This window comes from Rhodnius prolixus, unplaced genomic scaffold (genome assembly GCF_049639745.1).
Source record: "Rhodnius prolixus isolate KJV_2025 unplaced genomic scaffold, Rpr scaffold_1, whole genome shotgun sequence".
Lineage (NCBI taxonomy): Eukaryota > Metazoa > Arthropoda > Insecta > Hemiptera > Reduviidae > Rhodnius > Rhodnius prolixus.
The window spans coordinates 2035861-2053805 of NW_027411581.1; the positions used below are offsets into that span (position 1 = coordinate 2035861).

Below are 17945 nucleotides of genomic sequence, written 5' to 3' on the forward strand. Positions count from 1 at the left end.
TTTACTGTAAATTTCTCATATTAACCATTAAAGGTATAGACTGGGAATATAGCCTAGTACCGCAATACATCTTAGCTTTGCGGGTCTTGCCTCTAACCGCTCGGCTATCGTGGCGACTAGCAAACACAATTTACTGTAAATTTCTCATACGATATTAACCATTAAAGGTATAGTCTGGGAATATAGCCTAGTACCGCAATACATCTTAGCTTTGCGGGTCTAACTCTAACCGCTCACCCATCGTGGCGACTAGCAAACATACTTTACTATAAATTTCTCATATTAACTACGTAATAAAATATCTCCTTAACAAAAACTTACAGTTTTAAAACTTAAGCATAAGGGTTGATTAAACGCCAAAAAGGACACAAATCAGAAAGTACCAAACATTTCATTAATACTTCAAGTAGTTTACGAGATATTTAAATTTAAAGTTTGTTCCCATTAGAAACAGTGAAATATTTAATTTCAAATATCTCGTAAACCACACGATAGGTTTCGTTAATATTTTATCTGTATATGTTGGCCTCTTTTGTCTATAACTGTTTAAAATTTCGGTAAAATCTGTCGAGTAGTTTACGAGATATTTAGAGTTAAAGTTTGTTCCCGTTAGAAACTGTGAAATATTTAATTTCAAATATCTCGTAAAGTACTCAATAGATTTCGTTAATATTTTATCTGTATATGTTGGCCTCTTTTGTCTATAACTGTTTAAAATTTCGGTAAAATCTGTCGAGTAGTTTACGACATATTTAGAGTTAAAGTTTCGTTCAGTTTGAAACAGTGAAATCTTTAACTTCAAATAGCTCGTAAACTACTCGATAGATTTCGTTAATATTTTATCTGTATATGGAGGCCTCTTTTGTCTATAACTGTATAAAATTTCGTTAAAATCGGTAGAGTAGTTTACGAGATATTTAGAGTTAAAGTTTCTTTCCGTTTGAAACAGTGAAAAGTTTAACTTCAAATATCTCGTAAACTACGCGATAGATTTCGTTAATATTTCATCTGTATATGGAGGCCTCTTTTTTCTATAACTGTACAAAATTTCGTTCAAATCTGTCGAGTAGTTTACGAGATATTTAGAGTTAAAGTTTGTTCCCGTATGAAACAGTGAAATCTTTACCTTCAAATATCTCGTAGACTACTCGGCAGATTTTTCGAAATTTTAAGCAGTTATAGACAAAAAACGCAGATAAAATATAAACGAAATAAAGAGAAATCAGAAGAATAATGTGGTATAGAGTTAAAATAATGTACCTATTTAATAACGAATATATAATATACATTTTATCACAATTATAACGAAAAAATGTTATGAATGAACTGGCCAGCATAAGGGTCTGTGCCATCTAATAAATTCTAAAAAATATTAATGAAAATTAATGCAGTAAAATTAAATAAATAATATCAATGAAGTATTAATGAAATGTTTTGTACTGGCTGATTTGTGTACCTTTTGGCGTTTAATTAACCCTTATACTTAACATTTTAAATTGTAAGTTTTTCTTATGGAGATTTTTATACCTTTTGGATAGATTTTCCTTTTTGTCTATTTTGCAAAGTTACATATCAGCTTTACAGATTTTTTTAAAATTTGGAACAAACAATTCTATCATTATAATCTGATAAGGTGTTAAGTCGGAACCGTAACTACCACTGGAGAGATCTTTTTAAAGAATGATTATAGTTGTGGTCCCCAAACCATCCTCAATAACAATTTTTTTTTTAGAAAGCGTCTTGAATAACACAGGAAGATATTTGTACGTAAATAGCAAAATTAAACTGCGATTTCAGTACTTCCTTTTAAGAGGAGCAAGAAAAATAAACTGCAAATACAGTTCTTCTCTCAAAAAGTCAGAGGCAAAGATTTTGAATCGAATGACACTTCATTCATGAAAATCGGTTCACGTGTGCTATACTTCCCCTTAACAAGTGTAAGAGCAGATCGCCGCTTTGTTGTTACGTAGTGGAGCCCTAACCCTATCATCCTACCACATTTTATCAAAATCGGGCCTAGATTTACAGAGTAATTAGTAATAATAATTTTGGAGGGGGCCTTACATAAAGAGAGCTAACTCCTCCCCTATTTGATGTACAGCGTCGAGACCCCCAAAAGGCTCATCTTTATAAAATTCCGAATCGAAAGACACCTCATGAAAATCTGTTCATGCGTTTAGGCGCTACGCAGTTTACAATAAAGGTAACAAGAACAAGAACAACAATTTCTGAAAATTCGTTGTTGCTCATTTTCGGCAACTTTTTTCTCGAAACCTATTAGATCTGGGTTGTTGCAAAAAAATTACACTTTTAAAGGAGGATTAACCCTATATTTTAAAGAAAATTTGGAAATTTTATCTTTAATAGAAAAAGAGAAAAACATTATCAAAGTTGGGTGTTTTTCAACGTTACGCTTTTTCGTGCAGTTTTTGACGATCAACTCTTATACAACTGTCCTACCGGACAGTTTTAATAATCTTGAAATTTTAATAGCAATTTCAATTCCATTAACAAGCAAGCCATTAAACTTGCATTATTTTCATCACAGTTTTATGATAAAATACCGGTGGTGGGGAAATTGAAATAAATCAAAACATCAGAATATCGATACTTCAAAACGAAAAATAAATTCATAACTGTCAAATATTTACCCAGTTTCGTAAAAGAAGATCATATAAATGGAAAGCTTCTATCGCTGTTAAAAGCTTTTTTTAATAAAATTACAATCACCCAAAATAAATAAATAAATAAATAAAATACATGTGTAGTAACAAATAAAAGCAAAAAAATAGAATTATTAAAAAAAAGTCCATTAGTCCAGAGTTATGTGTACACAAGTTTCATGTAGGTAGGTTTATAGAATCTACAGATGTAAACCTACCCATCAACTAAAATCACTGCCACATCAATTTGCAAGTGATAAAATTTTTCTAGATTTAGATGGTGAGGTACTGGGAGGGAGCGGTAGAGATCGTTGACTTGCAAAGGCAGTATTATCTTTCAAATTATAGAAATAATAATAAAGTAAAAGTAAAGTAATTGCCTATTTTTTCAGGCGGGCTTTAATCAGATGTCGTGGATGGAGGCGACTAGCAAACATACTTTACTGCAAAATTTCTCATATTAACCATTAAAGGTATAGACTGGGAATATAGCCTAGTACCGCAATACATCTTAGCTTTGCGGGTCTAGCCTCTAACCGCTCGGCTATCGTGGCGCCCACCTTGTATTTGTAATCAACACCATACAAAGATTAAATAAAATTTCCTGCTTAAGAGAAGCTCGAAATATGGAAGAAATCTGTTCTGTAAAGAGCACACTAACCGATAAGCCTTTTTAAAAAAAAAAAAAAAAAAAAATTGAAATTCAGTCCTAAATTTGATGTTTTGTTATTATTGTATTATCTAGTGAGGCAAGCCTGTGCCATGACCAGTATAGTTACATATTTCTATTTCAACAATTTGAAAAGATCTGTAAGAAGCTTTCACTCTTACCGAAAGCAGGAGAAAGCAGAAGCAACTATTCAGAAAATCGGGAGAAATGCAATGCTGAGATAGCGAGCTCTCAAGGGGAATAGTGCTTTTCTGGCTGGATACAAGCCCGAAGGTGTGGTGACGCAAGTCTTACGTACAGTAGTATTGCTCGCGAGGGATGCCTTGACTCCAAAGTAACTTCCTGCCAAAACCAAACGTGAGTAGAATTACTGAAGGTAAAGCTGGGCGGGGTGGGGGGAGAATAAAAGAAAAAAAAGGCACATCTCGCTTGGCACCCAGGAAGAGTGCATTAAACACTCCTTCGGGAATACAAGACACTCTCTGGGAGTGTATAAGATATACTATCTTGGCAAATGCTCCTGAGATATCAAGAGTACTAGCGGCTGTCTCTAATCTGGTACAGAAATGAAAAGAAGAGTTCCCCAAACTCCCACGTTCGCCCCATCCCCTTCACCGTGGAAGCAGGGAGTGTTTACCCCACTACTCCTCAGGGAAAAGGCAAATAAAGGAGGAGGAAAAAATGTAATCCACTTTATTAAGTTGATAACTTTGTAAGATTTTTCTGGAAATAATTTCTACTATACTGATTCTTAATTTCAGACTTCCTGTTGCGTAACAGGAACTGTCTCGGGCATGTCAATTTGATTGGTTCACTTACTTGGAGAAAAAAAAGCTTCACACGACTTTCGTTTACTGAAATTTCTTGTACAGTATTTTAATCGAATAAAGAAAGCGCTAAAGGAAAAGCGCACGTTAGAGGAAAACGCCCGATGTAACTTAAGATGGATTTTTCCGGAAAGTAAAATTTATCGATCTCCATGTTTAATGAGCATTTAAAGGAAAGCGTGCAATGGCCCTCTGCGTCATATCCGCTGATGGTACTCACAAGAACCATTAACTCATAAACTTTTGACTTTTTTTTTGACGTGAATACGTCTTTAAATTTGCTATCATATGGAGGCAATCCAAAAAAACCTAATGATAACAAAATCGGGGGATACAGTTTGGCAGTATTATAGTTTCGAATCTATCGTCTACATCCAAAATTTGATTAGACCACTGGATAGCTAAAGGATTAAAGAAGTCATTACGATAAGCGAGAACTGTGACGCATCGCGCGCGCTGGAGGGGGAAGCGCCGCCATTTTGTGATCATTTTGCTGCATATCGAGATTTGCAATTAGTATAACTTTTGACTCGGAGAAGCTATGATGTTCGTTTAAGTTTTAATCGTCAACTGTTGTCACAATCTATCGATTATATATAAAACATTAGTGTAAAATAGCGACAGTGAATTTAATAAGGTGTTAGAATTAAAAAATGTCGGCCTATACGCGTTGAAAAGCAAAAACGAAATACAGAGATCGTATACGGCTGGAAAGGGCTTCTCAAGAAAATCGAATGGTAATAACTAATAAAACACCATATGACCGAGTCAAGCTGATGTGACATCAGTTTATGTAATTATTTGTTTCCTTGGATTTCATCCTAAATACTTAAATAAAAATATTTTATATAAAAAAATATAACCCGTTACGTAAACGTATTCACGTACAACACACGGCAGTGTCCATGACACAGCCACAGTATTTTATTTTGGGGGGGGTTGCTAATCTCGCGCACATACATATGGAGCTCAATACTTGCACTTCCGGCGGAAAGTCAATTCCAATTATTTGACACACAATCGTAACTATTTTATACTTTTTATACTTTCTAGTATTTGAACGCTGAAAGACACTGTAAGGCTTGAGCACCAACCTGTTGCAGATTCTTCTGAAGCTCTGGGCAAGCTTTTCAGTGTTCCCGTACTTCCCCCCCTGTGAGCAGCGTGGTCTGTAAAACTGGACTGTAAAGTTCAATAAGCTCTGTTTGGTACACAGTCGGTGGTAACTTGAGTGTAATCTAGTGGCGAGCCATGGTTACAGGCTTCATTCTTGGTATGGATATCTCGATTGGTCGTCACAGTTTTCAGTGTGGCGATGGTGCTGCTTGATTACTTGAGAAGGAGCATCATTATAATCCTGAAGTCTTTATCTTCTCAGTCAGTTAGTTAGTCAGTTAGTTAGTTAGTTAGTTAGTTAGTTAGTTAGTTAGTTAGTTACTTAGTTAGTTAGTTAGTTAGTTAGTTAGTTAGTTAGTTAGTTAGTTAGTTAGTCAGTCAGTCAGTCAGTCAGTCAGTCAGTCCGTCAGTCAGTCAGTTAATTAGTCAGTCAGTCAGTCAGTCAGTCAGTCAGTCAGTCACTCAGTGCGGTCTTGCAGCTAACAAGTCCTTTTTTTTTCAATTGTGGATCATCTTGGAGATTCTGACTATCACGAAAGTTCGGAGTACAGAAACAATTGGTTGGCTGAACAGCATGTTCAAGAAGGGATCCTTTAAAGACATAAGGCAGAAAACGGTGGGTAGAAATTCTAGGCCAGAAATCTGCAGATGATCATTACCTACCTCAGCGTATCCCTCACCTAGTTCCCTTAAGGTAATTTCAATGTGGTAGGGCGGCTATTCAGATGAAACTCCTTAAGCAGACTGAGCAATCACTAACTTGCGAGAGTCTGACAGCGGACAGCCTGTGCCGGATAAGAGGAAGTGACACACTGCGCACTAAAGGCTTCTGTTCCGCTATTCAAAGAATATCTAAAGCTTCACTTTCCACAGATTAACTGAGCAGACAAGACTGAGATGTGTAGTCATGCTTACCGGCCAACTCTTAAGGAGCTAATCAGGAAATAACGGGTTTGAAGCCAATTTCGAAAATATCAAGTGAAGTTAAACAGCTGCATTTCCGTATCAGATACAAAAAATTGTGTTTAAAACGGAATACCCAAGCTCTACCATTCTGAGACTTCTCTCAGTTTCTGAGCTATTCTGTTCTTCCACAAGAATAAGCATTAATATATTTCAGGAGCCTCAAAACTTGAACACCTATTGTAAGCTTGCGACAGCTCAATTCTGAGAATACTCATTACTTCCGCTTAATGGACGTTAGCGAAATAAAGACACGAAAACAATTGTACCAACCAAAGTAGTCCCAGTTAAATAATCTAAAAATTTATAGTAAAATGTTAATGCGCTGAATACGTGGTAATTAATAAACTAGTTAGATTTATTTTATTCAATTTCCTATTGGTGGCACAACGCCAGCCTCCAGATGGGTGTGGCAGAGACCCATACAGCCTGAGGATTTAATACAAGTTTGGCAGTCTGCCAGATATAATCCTCTCGGCCACACCATCATACTTCCATTAGGTTGTTTGCTGCCGCAGATTTGGGTTTCATTTTGAAAACTGATTCAGCATCCTTGATACTGTTCTTTTGTAATTTTAGTTAAACACAAAATGGCTGTTGTTGTTTTCCTTGCGGCAAGAAGCAAGAAGTTGCTTTTTGCATTCCATTATCTTCCTGTTTTAATGTGGAAGAGGAAATAGTTGAAAAGATTTGAAAGAAATAAAGAAATGTGTAGTGGGAAGCCGAGATGTACATCATACTGCCGAGAAAGAACAGCCGACGCTGTGAAGAAGAACGCTTTCCTGAGCGTTGAGGCCAAAAAGCAGGATCTGGTGGTTAACCGTGGATAAAACTAAATTCTTCAACACCGACCCCCACCACTGAAAGAGCCCCTACAATTAGGAAACTACAAAGTTGACAACGTCACAGAATCTCGTTTACCTGTGGGATCCCTTGCTGTCAGCGGAAAATGACGTTTCACAGGAAGTGAAAAGGAGATCAATGTCAGCCAATAAATGCTATTTTAGTCTAAGCAAGCATTTTAAGAGCAAATTATAAAGTGCGAGAGGCACTCAACTGAGGCTCTACAAGACTCTGATTCGGTCCGTTTTGGTGTAAAGTAAAGTAATCGCCTATTTTTTTCAGGCGGGGCTTAACGTCCAACTACCAGTTAGGTGTCGTGGACGGAGGCGACTAGCGAACATACTTTACTGTAAATTTCTAATATTAACCAATAAAGGTATAGACCGGGGAATATAGCCTACTACCGCAATACATCTTAGCTTAGCGGGTCTTGCCTCTAACCGCTCGGCTATCGTGGCGCCTAGCAAACATACTTTACTATAAATTTCTCATATTAACCATTAAAGGTATAAACTGGGAATATAGCCTAGTACCGCAATACATCTTAGCTTTGCGAGTCTAGCCTCTAACCGCTCGGCTACCGTGGCGACTAGCAAACATACTTTACTATAAATTTCTCATATTAACCATTAAAGGTATAAACTGGGAATATAGCCTAGTACCGCAATACATCTTAGCTTTGCGAGTCTAGCCTATAACCGCTAGGCTACCGTGGCGCCCTAAAAGTTTTCAACTAGCAATAATCGCACCTCAGGAGACCTGCTTCATTGGTTACGATATTGCCAACTGCGCATGTACACCGTTTTGGTGTACTCCAAAGGGAAACATGGACCATCTCAAAGACGGACGAACACTTGTCTGCTCCGTAAAATTGTATGGCCCAGTACGTGACGGCACGACTTAGCTATGTAGACATAATAGGGAGCTGTACGCATTATCAAGAAGAGCTTCCATTAGTAAAGTTGAGCTGATTGAGATTGGGCTGGCCATATAGCGAGAACGGACGCTGACGAAATTCCTCCCAAACTTCTGCGCAAGGCACCAAAAAGGGAAACGATGAATTGGAAGGCCCAGGTTGCGAAGGCAGGATGCAGGATGCAAATATTTGCAAAAATATTCTGAGTTTACAGAAAAGTAATAAAGGGAAATTGATCTTAAACAGCTAAAAGGACCACACTATGGTTTGGGAAAGTCGAAAGTTTTTCACCAAAAAAAAAAAGATCCACAAACAATTCAGTTGAATGGGAAATTCCTTAATGAACGCAAAGTGAAAAGACACTATAAATTTATCGCCACTATTAATCTAAACTATAAATTTCCAATTTCTACTCGATTGTTCCACCCTTAATTCTTCGGCTCATGTATTATTTGAACCAGTACCCTAGGACTTGGTTGGTTATTGCTAACAGTTAGTTGAGTCTGTGTGTGTGTTGTGGAAAGTGTAGAAGAAATAACAATGGCGTCCGCTAAATAAAGAAATAACAGTGTAGCCACTACAACCAATTACTACCAAACCTACTTCAACAACTTCAATACAAAGCTGAACTTTTTTTTTGAAAAGGGTAGAGGTAATACTAGCCTTCTTTGCCACAAACTGTGTAACTTTTGTAGAAGTTCTTTGTAAACTACAACGCTCAACGATTTAGAAGGGATATTTTTTATTTAGTCCCCCCCCCAAAAAAAAACAGGAATGGTGGCCAGTCCAGTCTCAAACCCAAAAATTGACTTGAATACTCTCAATTAATGTTGATTCCCATTAAAGGTATAGAATGGGGAATATAGCCTAGTACCGCAATATATCTTGGTATTGCGGGTCTAGCCTCTAACCGCTCGGCTATCGTGGCGCCCAGCATACATACTTTACATAAACTCTCAAATTTAAATAAATCGATGATTTTTCGTTCCAATTAATATATGAATTTGATTAAACAACTTGCGGTGTAAAAAAGTAAGGATATTAACACCGCGTAAGATCCTAGCTTGTACGGCTCCAATAAAAGGGCCATCAGCATAGCCCAACGATTTCTTAAATGAATTTCTTAAATTTCAAATTCCTTACCATCGTACACATCATGTCTTTGGGAACTAATAACTAGAAGAAAAAAGTAAAGTAATGCCTATTTTTTTCAGGCGGGCTTTACCTCCAACTACCAAATTAGGTGTCGTGAACGGAGGCGACTAACAAACATACTTTACTGCAAATTTCTCATTTTAACCATTAAAGGTATAGAGCGGGGAATATAGCCTAGTACCACAATACATCTTAGCATTGCGGGTCTAGCCTCTAACCGCTCGGCTACCGTGGCGACTAGCAAACATACTTTACTATAAATTTCTCATATTAACCATTAAAGGTATAAACTGGGAATATAGCCTAGTACCGCAATACATCTTAGCTTTGCGAGTCTAGCCTCTAACCGCTCGGCTACCGTGGCGACTAGCAAACATACTTTACTATAAATTTCTCATATTAACCATTAAAGGTATAAACTGGGAATATAGCCTAGTACCGCAATACATCTTAGCTTTGCGAGTCTAGCCTATAACCGCTAGGCTACCGTGGCGCCCTAAAAGTTTTCAACTAGCAATAATCGCACCTCAGGAGACCTGCTTCATTGGTTACGATATTGCCAACTGCGCATGTACACCGTTTTGGTGTACTCCAAAGGGAAACATGGACCATCTCAAAGACGGACGAACACTTGTCTGCTCCGTAAAATTGTATGGCCCAGTACGTGACGGCACGACTTAGCTATGTAGACATAATAGGGAGCTGTACGCATTATCAAGAAGAGCTTCCATTAGTAAAGTTGAGCTGATTGAGATTGGGCTGGCCATATAGCGAGAACGGACGCTGACGAAATTCCTCCCAAACTTCTGCGCAAGGCACCAAAAAGGGAAACGATGAATTGGAAGGCCCAGGTTGCCAATATATCTTGGCTTTGCGGGTCTAGCCTCTAATCGCTCGGCTACCGTGACGCCTTAATAACTAGAAGATCACGAAATGAATCTAGCTGAAGCTAGCCAGGTTTTTCTCATTACAACAATAGTTCAACCATCACATCGCTGTGAGGCTGCTTGCTACTCCCTGGGGGGCCGCACTAGGGTCTACTCCTTCAAAAAAAAAAAAAAAAAAACCCTTCAGAAACGACACACTACAAGAGACAAACTGTGGGTCATATGTGCGCCCCTCCCCTCCCCAAGTATATACAGGAAAAATTCTTTTCCATGAAAATTTGGTTTCTTTGTACGGCGAGAGAAAAAGGAAAATTATAGTTAGGATTCTGGTCCGTCTGGAATGCAGACAGAGAAACAGGAATTGCATCAAAAAGCGTGCGAAGTGGGTGGGGAGAATTCCAGTTGAGAAGTGCGCAACACTGTTTGATGGTTGTTTTTGGTGAAGGAGCAAAAAGTGTTGGATTATGTTGGTATTAGGGGGGGGGGCGAGTTATGGCAAAAAGCTATGTATTCAGACACGACGAATGAGGGACGGGCAACTGTACAGAGAGAGAGTGAGGTGACGTAGTGCAATACACACATGTACAAATGTACCACCACAATCGTATATGTACAAAACATTCTCCGCATATTTGCTAGGCGTGGCGCTTTTACAAGATGACATGTTTGGTTTACTTTAGTTTAAAATTATATTATGTGCATACATACGTACGAACGGACGGAAGTGCTGGGTACCAGCGATGTTGTCCGCACTCTCCATGTTTGTTGTTTCCGTCTCCATTATTTTGGGATATTACCAACAGTTTCACTTCCTCTCTTTCACCAACTATTCGTGCTGATTTTACGATTTCACCGGAAATACAAATATTGAGGACTCCTCCGGAAAAATAGTATTTAGCAAAATAACGCTTCTTTGTGTAAGTACGAACACTACTTCATCGCTCAATATTTAAAAAAAACAAAAAACTCCAATATTTAATTAATTACATTCAAAAAACCTTCATGGGACTTGATGATAAGTCAGCGATCAAACCGGAAGTGCCTCGTTTCTTCTTTCATCACTGGACTTTGATGTTTTTTAAAAAAAATAAAATAAATAAATCAGCACGTAAACGGTATTTTCTATTTTCTTTAAACTACTAATATAAGGCGCCACGATATTCGAGCGGTTAGAGGCTAGACCCGCAAAGCTAAGATGTATTGCGGTACTAGGCTATATTCCCAGTCTATACCTTTAGTGGTTAATATGAGAAATTTTGGATTAAAGTATGTTTGCTAGTCGCCGCCGACCACCGACATATAATTTGGTACTTGGAAGTAAAGCCCGCCTGAAAAATAGGCAAAGTACTTTACTTTTTCTTTTTCCATTTACTTTTTATGTTACATACTCTTGCGTAAGATTTTTGGCCAACCTGGAGGGAATGTAAAGAGCCAGCACATAGTATATATGAACATGTATTGCCGGTAAACTATCATCTACGAATTAATTTTGCAAACCATGTTGTGTAAATACATGGAAGCAGTTTTATTGTGAAACAGTTTTATTTTTTCTAAATGACAACATTTATAACAGGGACAAGCATGTAGAGTAGGAAGTCAAAGAGGATAGATGTTGGATGCCATGCGTAAGAAATGAGAGGATCATCGCAATGGTCATTGGCCACGGGCACAAATGTGCGAATCCAATGTAAATGTTGGCACAGTTGCACATATCTGTAGTAGGTACTTTTACCACAGATTTCATTGAATTTTTCGCCACATTCAATAATTTTGTGCAAAATACCCACTGCTTGCCCTTCGCAAATCAACGGACCGCCAAGGTCCTTGACACATTTATCTTCTTTGCCGATTGTCTGCCCGCACAGATATGTATAATTAGGATTCTTTAAACAGCCACAAGAATCCAGTTCATTGCTCATCATCGACGGCACAGCATGTAATTTGCGATCTTTGTGCGAAGTCTCGCCATAACCAAAATATAAACATTGTAGACTTCCGATCAGTTCCCAATCAATATTGCCTAGTTTAATAACATCCATTTTTTTACGCAATTTCGGCGGTACTTTTACATTGAGCAAAGCAATATCATATTCCGAATAATTAACATCATTTTTATAGTTTCCTGAAAGGATTAACCTTTTTATAGGTATCCTATTTTTGTTTATGGTAGAATCAATGATACCAACTTTCACAAAAATTCTTTTAATATTAGCAGCGTTGAAACACTGCGCCGCTGTCGCTACCCACCGATCGTGTATGAAAAATCCAGTACAGAGTTCTGGGATGCTGCTGTTAAAGTTGATGACCTCTACTACCGCTATAAAGGCCACTTCCTCCACACTGATATGATATCCGTCATACAAGTAGTCTTCGGTAATGTAGTCGTGAGATTTCCTACCATAAGACTCCATTATCAACACATGCAGAAACAACAGGAACATGATCACAAACATTTTAGTCAAAATTTTTAATTTTTAATCGAATTATGTTAATAATTATTTCCATCCAAGCTAAATAGAAATTTATCAAAAACCAAATAAATTTCTGTTTTTTTACGTGAACATATGATTTATCAACGAAAGAATAATAATAGTAATAATAATGATAATAAAAAATTATTTTTGCTAATCTATTAACGTTTTTGCTAAATACGAGTACAATATTAGGAAGTGTTGACTTTGGGACAACCTGGAGCAGGGCAAATCAATGGGTAGGGTAAGAGCCCGCAAAAAGGAAAAAAGGGCACTAAACCCACATTGAGAAATGCTATGGAAAGCGTCCATCTCAAGAAAAATAAATCATTTTCTTTTGCTGGAAAATATTTTTTTTTTAAACTTTTCTTTTATTTTTTTCGCGTTGGAAACCTGAGGAATTACCTAACCACCATTTTTAATGGAATTCGAAATTTTGGTAAACGATTAAACCTTTCTTAAGGAAAGAAAACCGGATATAATACTCCTTCAGAAGGAAACCTAACGACTCAACTCTTCCAGCATCAGGAAATTTATTCAAAATAAAAGTTGCTGCCCACTGTGAGTAGAATGTTAGCGATATTTTACCATTCTCAGAAGCATAAATAAGATAAATATAATGTAAATTTGAATAGATAAATTTATCTACATATTTTTTTATTGAATAATCTGATTATTTATCGAGAATACCTTCGGGAGAAAAATTTGTAAAAAAAAAGAAAAAAAAAATTCCAAACTATATTTTCATAAGAAATAATTAGGATTTAATAATTAACCAATCAGAATGCAATAGTGAAGGTGCAAAAAAAAATGGGCGGTTAGGTTGGCCAATCAAAAGCTGGGACGTTCATAGTGACCACGCCTACTGACAAGCACGCCCTCTTCTATGGAATAGCTGCAATGGCTGCCAGTTGGAATGTTGCAAGATTTTTTTTACACCTGGTAACTAGTTTTAAACTATAAAACGTTCATAAAAAATTCATAGTTATTATTTATTTATTTATTTTACTTATTTTTAAAAGATTTTAACTAGGACCATTTTCTTTCGAAAAACAAAGATGTAAATCAGCTGTGCACAATCTCACAGCCTGCTGCTACATGTTCCCCATTCGGTATTAACAAATATGAGCATTGAGCATAGTTTAATCTAAACATATTTCAAAAATGAAAAAGTAATATATGCTCCATCTAAAAAGATAAGCCATTATTTTAGTTTACTTTTACTTTTTCTCGTAAAACAATATTCTTTTACTTCCACCCAGTATGAACAAGTACCATATGTTACAATGCCAAATATCCTAAATTAAGATCTCGCCGGGAATTAGAACTTTTGAGAAAGATTTGAAGTTACCTAAATACCAATATGAAATTATTTTAGACTCTCTCCTTTAGGAAAAATTAGTTTATGAGTGCTAATTGTGGAACTTCTTTATTAGGGAGCAGAGTTTAAAAAGGGAAGAAGCCAGACCGGATGGTTACATGACAGCTACGATCCATTCATAAATCTTAGCTGGGAACTTCTTATCCTCACCAACTACATTGCGGAAGCTAGCAGTTTTAGAATTAGATTATCCCAGAATAAACTGCAATGTGTTTAATCGTTTCGCTACATTATTAATAGTAAGTATTCATAATCTAAAATTGAACACTCCCATAATCAATCAATCAATAAAGATACATGTGTTTGATAAAAGTTTCTAATTAAATTTTAATCTTAGAAAAAAATTGAGGCGCCACGATAGCCGAGTGGTTAGAGGCTATACCCGCAAAGCTAAGATGTATTGCGGTACTAGGCTATATTCCCAGTCTATAACTTTAATAGTTAATATGAGAAATTTGTAGTAAAGTATGTTTGCTAGTCGCCACGATAGCCGAGCGGTTAGCAGCTAGACCCGCAATGCTAAGATGTATTGCGGTACTAGGCTATATTCCCAGTCTATAACTTTAATAGTTAATATGAGAAATTTATAGTAAAGTATGTTTGCTAGTCGCCACGATAGCCGAGCGGTTAGAGGCTAGACCCGCAAAGCTAAGATGTATTGCGGTACTAGGCTATATTCCCAGTCTATAACTTTAATAGTTAATATGAGAAATTTATAGTAAAGTATGTTTGCTAGTCGCCACGATAGCCGAGCGGTTAGAGGCTAGACCCGCAAAGCTAAGATGTATTGCGGTACTAGGCTATATTCCCCAGTCTATACCTTTAATGGTTATTATGAGAAATTTATAGTAAAGTATGTTTGCTAGTCGCCACGATAGCCGAGCGGTTAGCAGCTAGACCCGCAAAGCTAGGATGTATTGCGGTTCTAGGCTATATTCCCCAGTTTATACCTTTAATGGTTAATATGAGAAATTTGCAGTAAAGTATGATTGCTAGTCGCCTCCGTCCACGACACCTAATTTGGTAGTTGGATGTTAAGCCCGCCTGAAAAAATAGGCAATTACTTTAGTTTAATAATTCTGAATAAGTGAAAAGGCTTGATGCCTGTGCTAACTTTGGCTAAAGAAGTTGATGCACCCGAGAAAACTGCCAAGTTAGTTGGCTACTAGCTTAGCCAAGTAAACAATAATAACAATAAATTAAATTGGCGCTAATAACCTCAGCTGTTAATGCGCCAAAAAAGAAAGAAATAAGGCTTATTTTTAATTTACCTTTGAGCACTCTGCAGTGCCTTTAAGTTTATAGTTGTGGTAAACAGGTAGAATAACCTTTCTAATTACCTGAAACAGAATACAAAATTTTATTAGTTAATTAATTTAGAGTTAGATTTCCATTTGTTTTATTATAATCAAATTTGTGACTTTTTCTGGTGGCTTTTTGGAATAATTAAACAAAAATAGTGAAATATTTGGATACTAAGCTGAAACTGGAACAGTATTAAAGTTGAATTCAATTTTACAGACTAATGTATGTTAGTTTGCAAGGGCGCTTATACATGGAACAGTAATTAGATAAGAATTAATTAACTGCGGAGAGACACTAGAAACGTTAAATCGGTTCATTATACTACTACAGAGTACACTCGACAACACATTTGTGCATGACCAAACAAATCTACACACACGAATTGTTGAATCTATTAAACAATTTGAGAGAAGATTGAATTTTCTCATTTAATTTGAATTTGGACAACACGATGAAAGACCTCATTTTGACGTCAAACATACAACGTAAGCCAAAAGAAGGTTTTATCTTACTTTCTCCTATGGCTGACTTAGTCAGGAGAAGAGAAACTATAATCATTTAGGCTAAAAAACAAAAACAAAAAAGACAAAATTGTGATTATTAAAACTGGCGGGTATATTCATAATATCATGTACTAATAGTCTCGGCTGTTATACTAGCCGGTGACTTCCTGAAAAAGGACCTTCCTTATATTGTTATCCTTAGCAGGAACTCTTTCAACATAAGACGCCACGATAGCCGAGCGGTTAGAGGCTAGACCCGCAAAGCTAAGATGTATTGCGGTACTAGGCTATATTCCCAGTCTATACCTTTAATGGTTAATATGAGAAATTTTGCAGTAAAGTATGTTTGCTAGTCGCCACGCTAGCCGGAGCGGTTAGAGGCTAGACCCGCAAAGCTATGATGTATTGCGGTACTAGGCTATATTCCCAGTCTATACCTTTAATGGTTAATATGAAGAATTTATAGTGAAGTATGTTTGCTAGTCGCCTCCGTCCACGACACCTAATTTGTTGGTTGGATGTAAAGCCTGCCTGTAAAAGTAGGCACTACTTTACTTTATTTTACTTTAGAAAACAATTGAATTACATTGCTTTATTTGCTTTTTGTTCGCACAAATCGTTTGGTCACGGAAATTTCTAAGACAGGAATTCGCGTGAGTATACGCTTCAGTTTCTTTTGCCCACAGATTTCAAAACTCAAGAGTTGGTTTCCGCCTCCAGTGCATGTTTCACGACGACAATGAAAATAGAAAACTTGGAGTTTTTACTGAAAAGTTAGTTAATTTCTAAAAAAAAATCAGTTCACCGTAATGGAATGATACTTTTAAAGGAAATGGCGACTCCAGAACCTCATCGTTTCCAATGAAAATGTACGAAACTAATGTGACAGGTCACGAGCGTAAGTTCAATTGCAACCCTTTGGCACCTCGATAGAAAATTTCAGGGGAGAAAAACTGACATTTTACCAACTTGGAATTTTTCGTCGGATTTAATATTCATAAATACTATAGAACCATAAAATATACTAAAAAATAGAACTTAAATAAGTCAGACGTGAACACTCACAGGACTTCCAGTTACTATTCTTAAGTGCTGCCAGCAGTCCAGGGTGGATAACAAAAACCCCAGGATGGGTTACGTTATGCGCCTAGCGCACTAAACGGTTTTGGGGAAGAGGGAGAAACCGGGTTTATTAATGACTTTAAAATTCTTGGTAGAATGGAGTTCACGACACAGCATCACTTGGACCCGAAATACAATCAAGAACCGTTTCTCTCAGTCTATTTATATGACCACATAAACTTTTGTAGCTCTCAAGGTGGCCGCGGGGCGACCAGATTTCTCGTCAAGTTTCTAGAAAAAGCTTTTATTGAAAACTAAGTACACCTTTCTCTCTCTCGCTCTCTCTCTCTCTCAGCGAAAAAGTTCTTCTTTTCCAAACTCTCTCTGTCTAAAAAAAAAATAAATAAATAAATAAATAAATAAATAAATAAATAAACATGAACATTCACTTAATCTTTGAAACTATACCAAAAGTAAAAATATTTTTCTTATTAAAAAACTTCAAAAAAAAAAATGTCATTATCTGCACTTATTTAGGAGAGTTTCCTTTAGCTGAGAAAAAAAAAAAAGAAAAGAAAATTCTACTCTGAACACCCACTTTTCCTGTCTATAATGCACAAAGTTTTCTTCAAAAAATTGTAAATTTATCTAAATTTCAGTTTTTCCTGAATTGAGAATTCTAGTGACTTTTAAACTAAACATTTTTTTTAGAAATTTCCTTACAATTGATTTTCATAGAAAAGTTTGAAAACAATGTATATCTAATTATGTACGAAGTTTACAGTAATCCAGAGTTTTACAGTAATCTAGAGTTTACAGTAATTTAGAGTTTATAGTAATCTAGAGTTTACAGTAATCTAGATTTTATAGTAAAACCAGAGGTCATATTAATCTAGAGTTCGCAGTTATCTAGAGTTTACAGTAATTTAGAGTTTATAGTAATTTAGAGTTTACAGTAATCCAGAGTTTACAGTAAATTAGAGTTTACAGTAATCATGAGATTACAGTAATCCAGAGTTTACAGTATTCCAGAATTCACAGTAGCCTAAAATTTACAGCAAGCTAGAGTTTACAATAATCTAGAGTTTACGGTAATCTAGAGTTTGCAGTAATCCAGAGTTTACAGTAATCAAGAGTTTACAGTAATCTAGAGTTTACAGTAATCTAGATTTTACAGTGAAAC

General features: G+C 36.4%; 2 protein-coding genes and 2 non-coding genes across 21 annotated transcripts in view; all 4 read right to left on the minus strand.

Moving 5' to 3' along the window:
• Positions 1–17945, minus strand: part of gogo (thrombospondin-1 like protein golden goal) — a 499603-nt gene that overhangs the window by 282470 nt on the left and 199188 nt on the right. For 5 of the 18 annotated variants that reach the window (XM_074124392.1, XM_074124335.1, XM_074124362.1 and 2 more), the window contains exon 3: positions 15164–15232. The exons of the other annotated variants lie outside the window; for them this stretch is intronic. The gene's annotated coding sequence lies outside the window, so the exon portion shown is untranslated. The remainder of the gene's footprint in view (positions 1–15163; positions 15233–17945) is intronic. 18 annotated transcript variants of the gene reach the window in all.
• Positions 7741–7880, minus strand: LOC141446336 (U4 spliceosomal RNA). Its single transcript, XR_012453643.1, has one exon. It is a non-coding gene; the product is annotated as a U4 spliceosomal RNA (small nuclear RNA).
• Positions 9589–9728, minus strand: LOC141446337 (U4 spliceosomal RNA). Its single transcript, XR_012453644.1, has one exon. It is a non-coding gene; the product is annotated as a U4 spliceosomal RNA (small nuclear RNA).
• LOC141452503 (mast cell protease 1-like) lies at positions 11529–12616 on the minus strand. Its single transcript, XM_074124727.1, has one exon. It carries the CDS (start codon positions 12491–12493, stop codon positions 11591–11593), a length of 903 nt encoding a protein of 300 aa, XP_073980828.1. The 5' UTR covers positions 12494–12616; the 3' UTR covers positions 11529–11590.

Coding starts and splice junctions, on each gene's coding strand:
- LOC141452503 (XM_074124727.1), bottom strand. CDS start 12,493: ATGTTTGTGATCATGTTCCTGTTGTTTCTGCATGTGTTGATAATGGAG.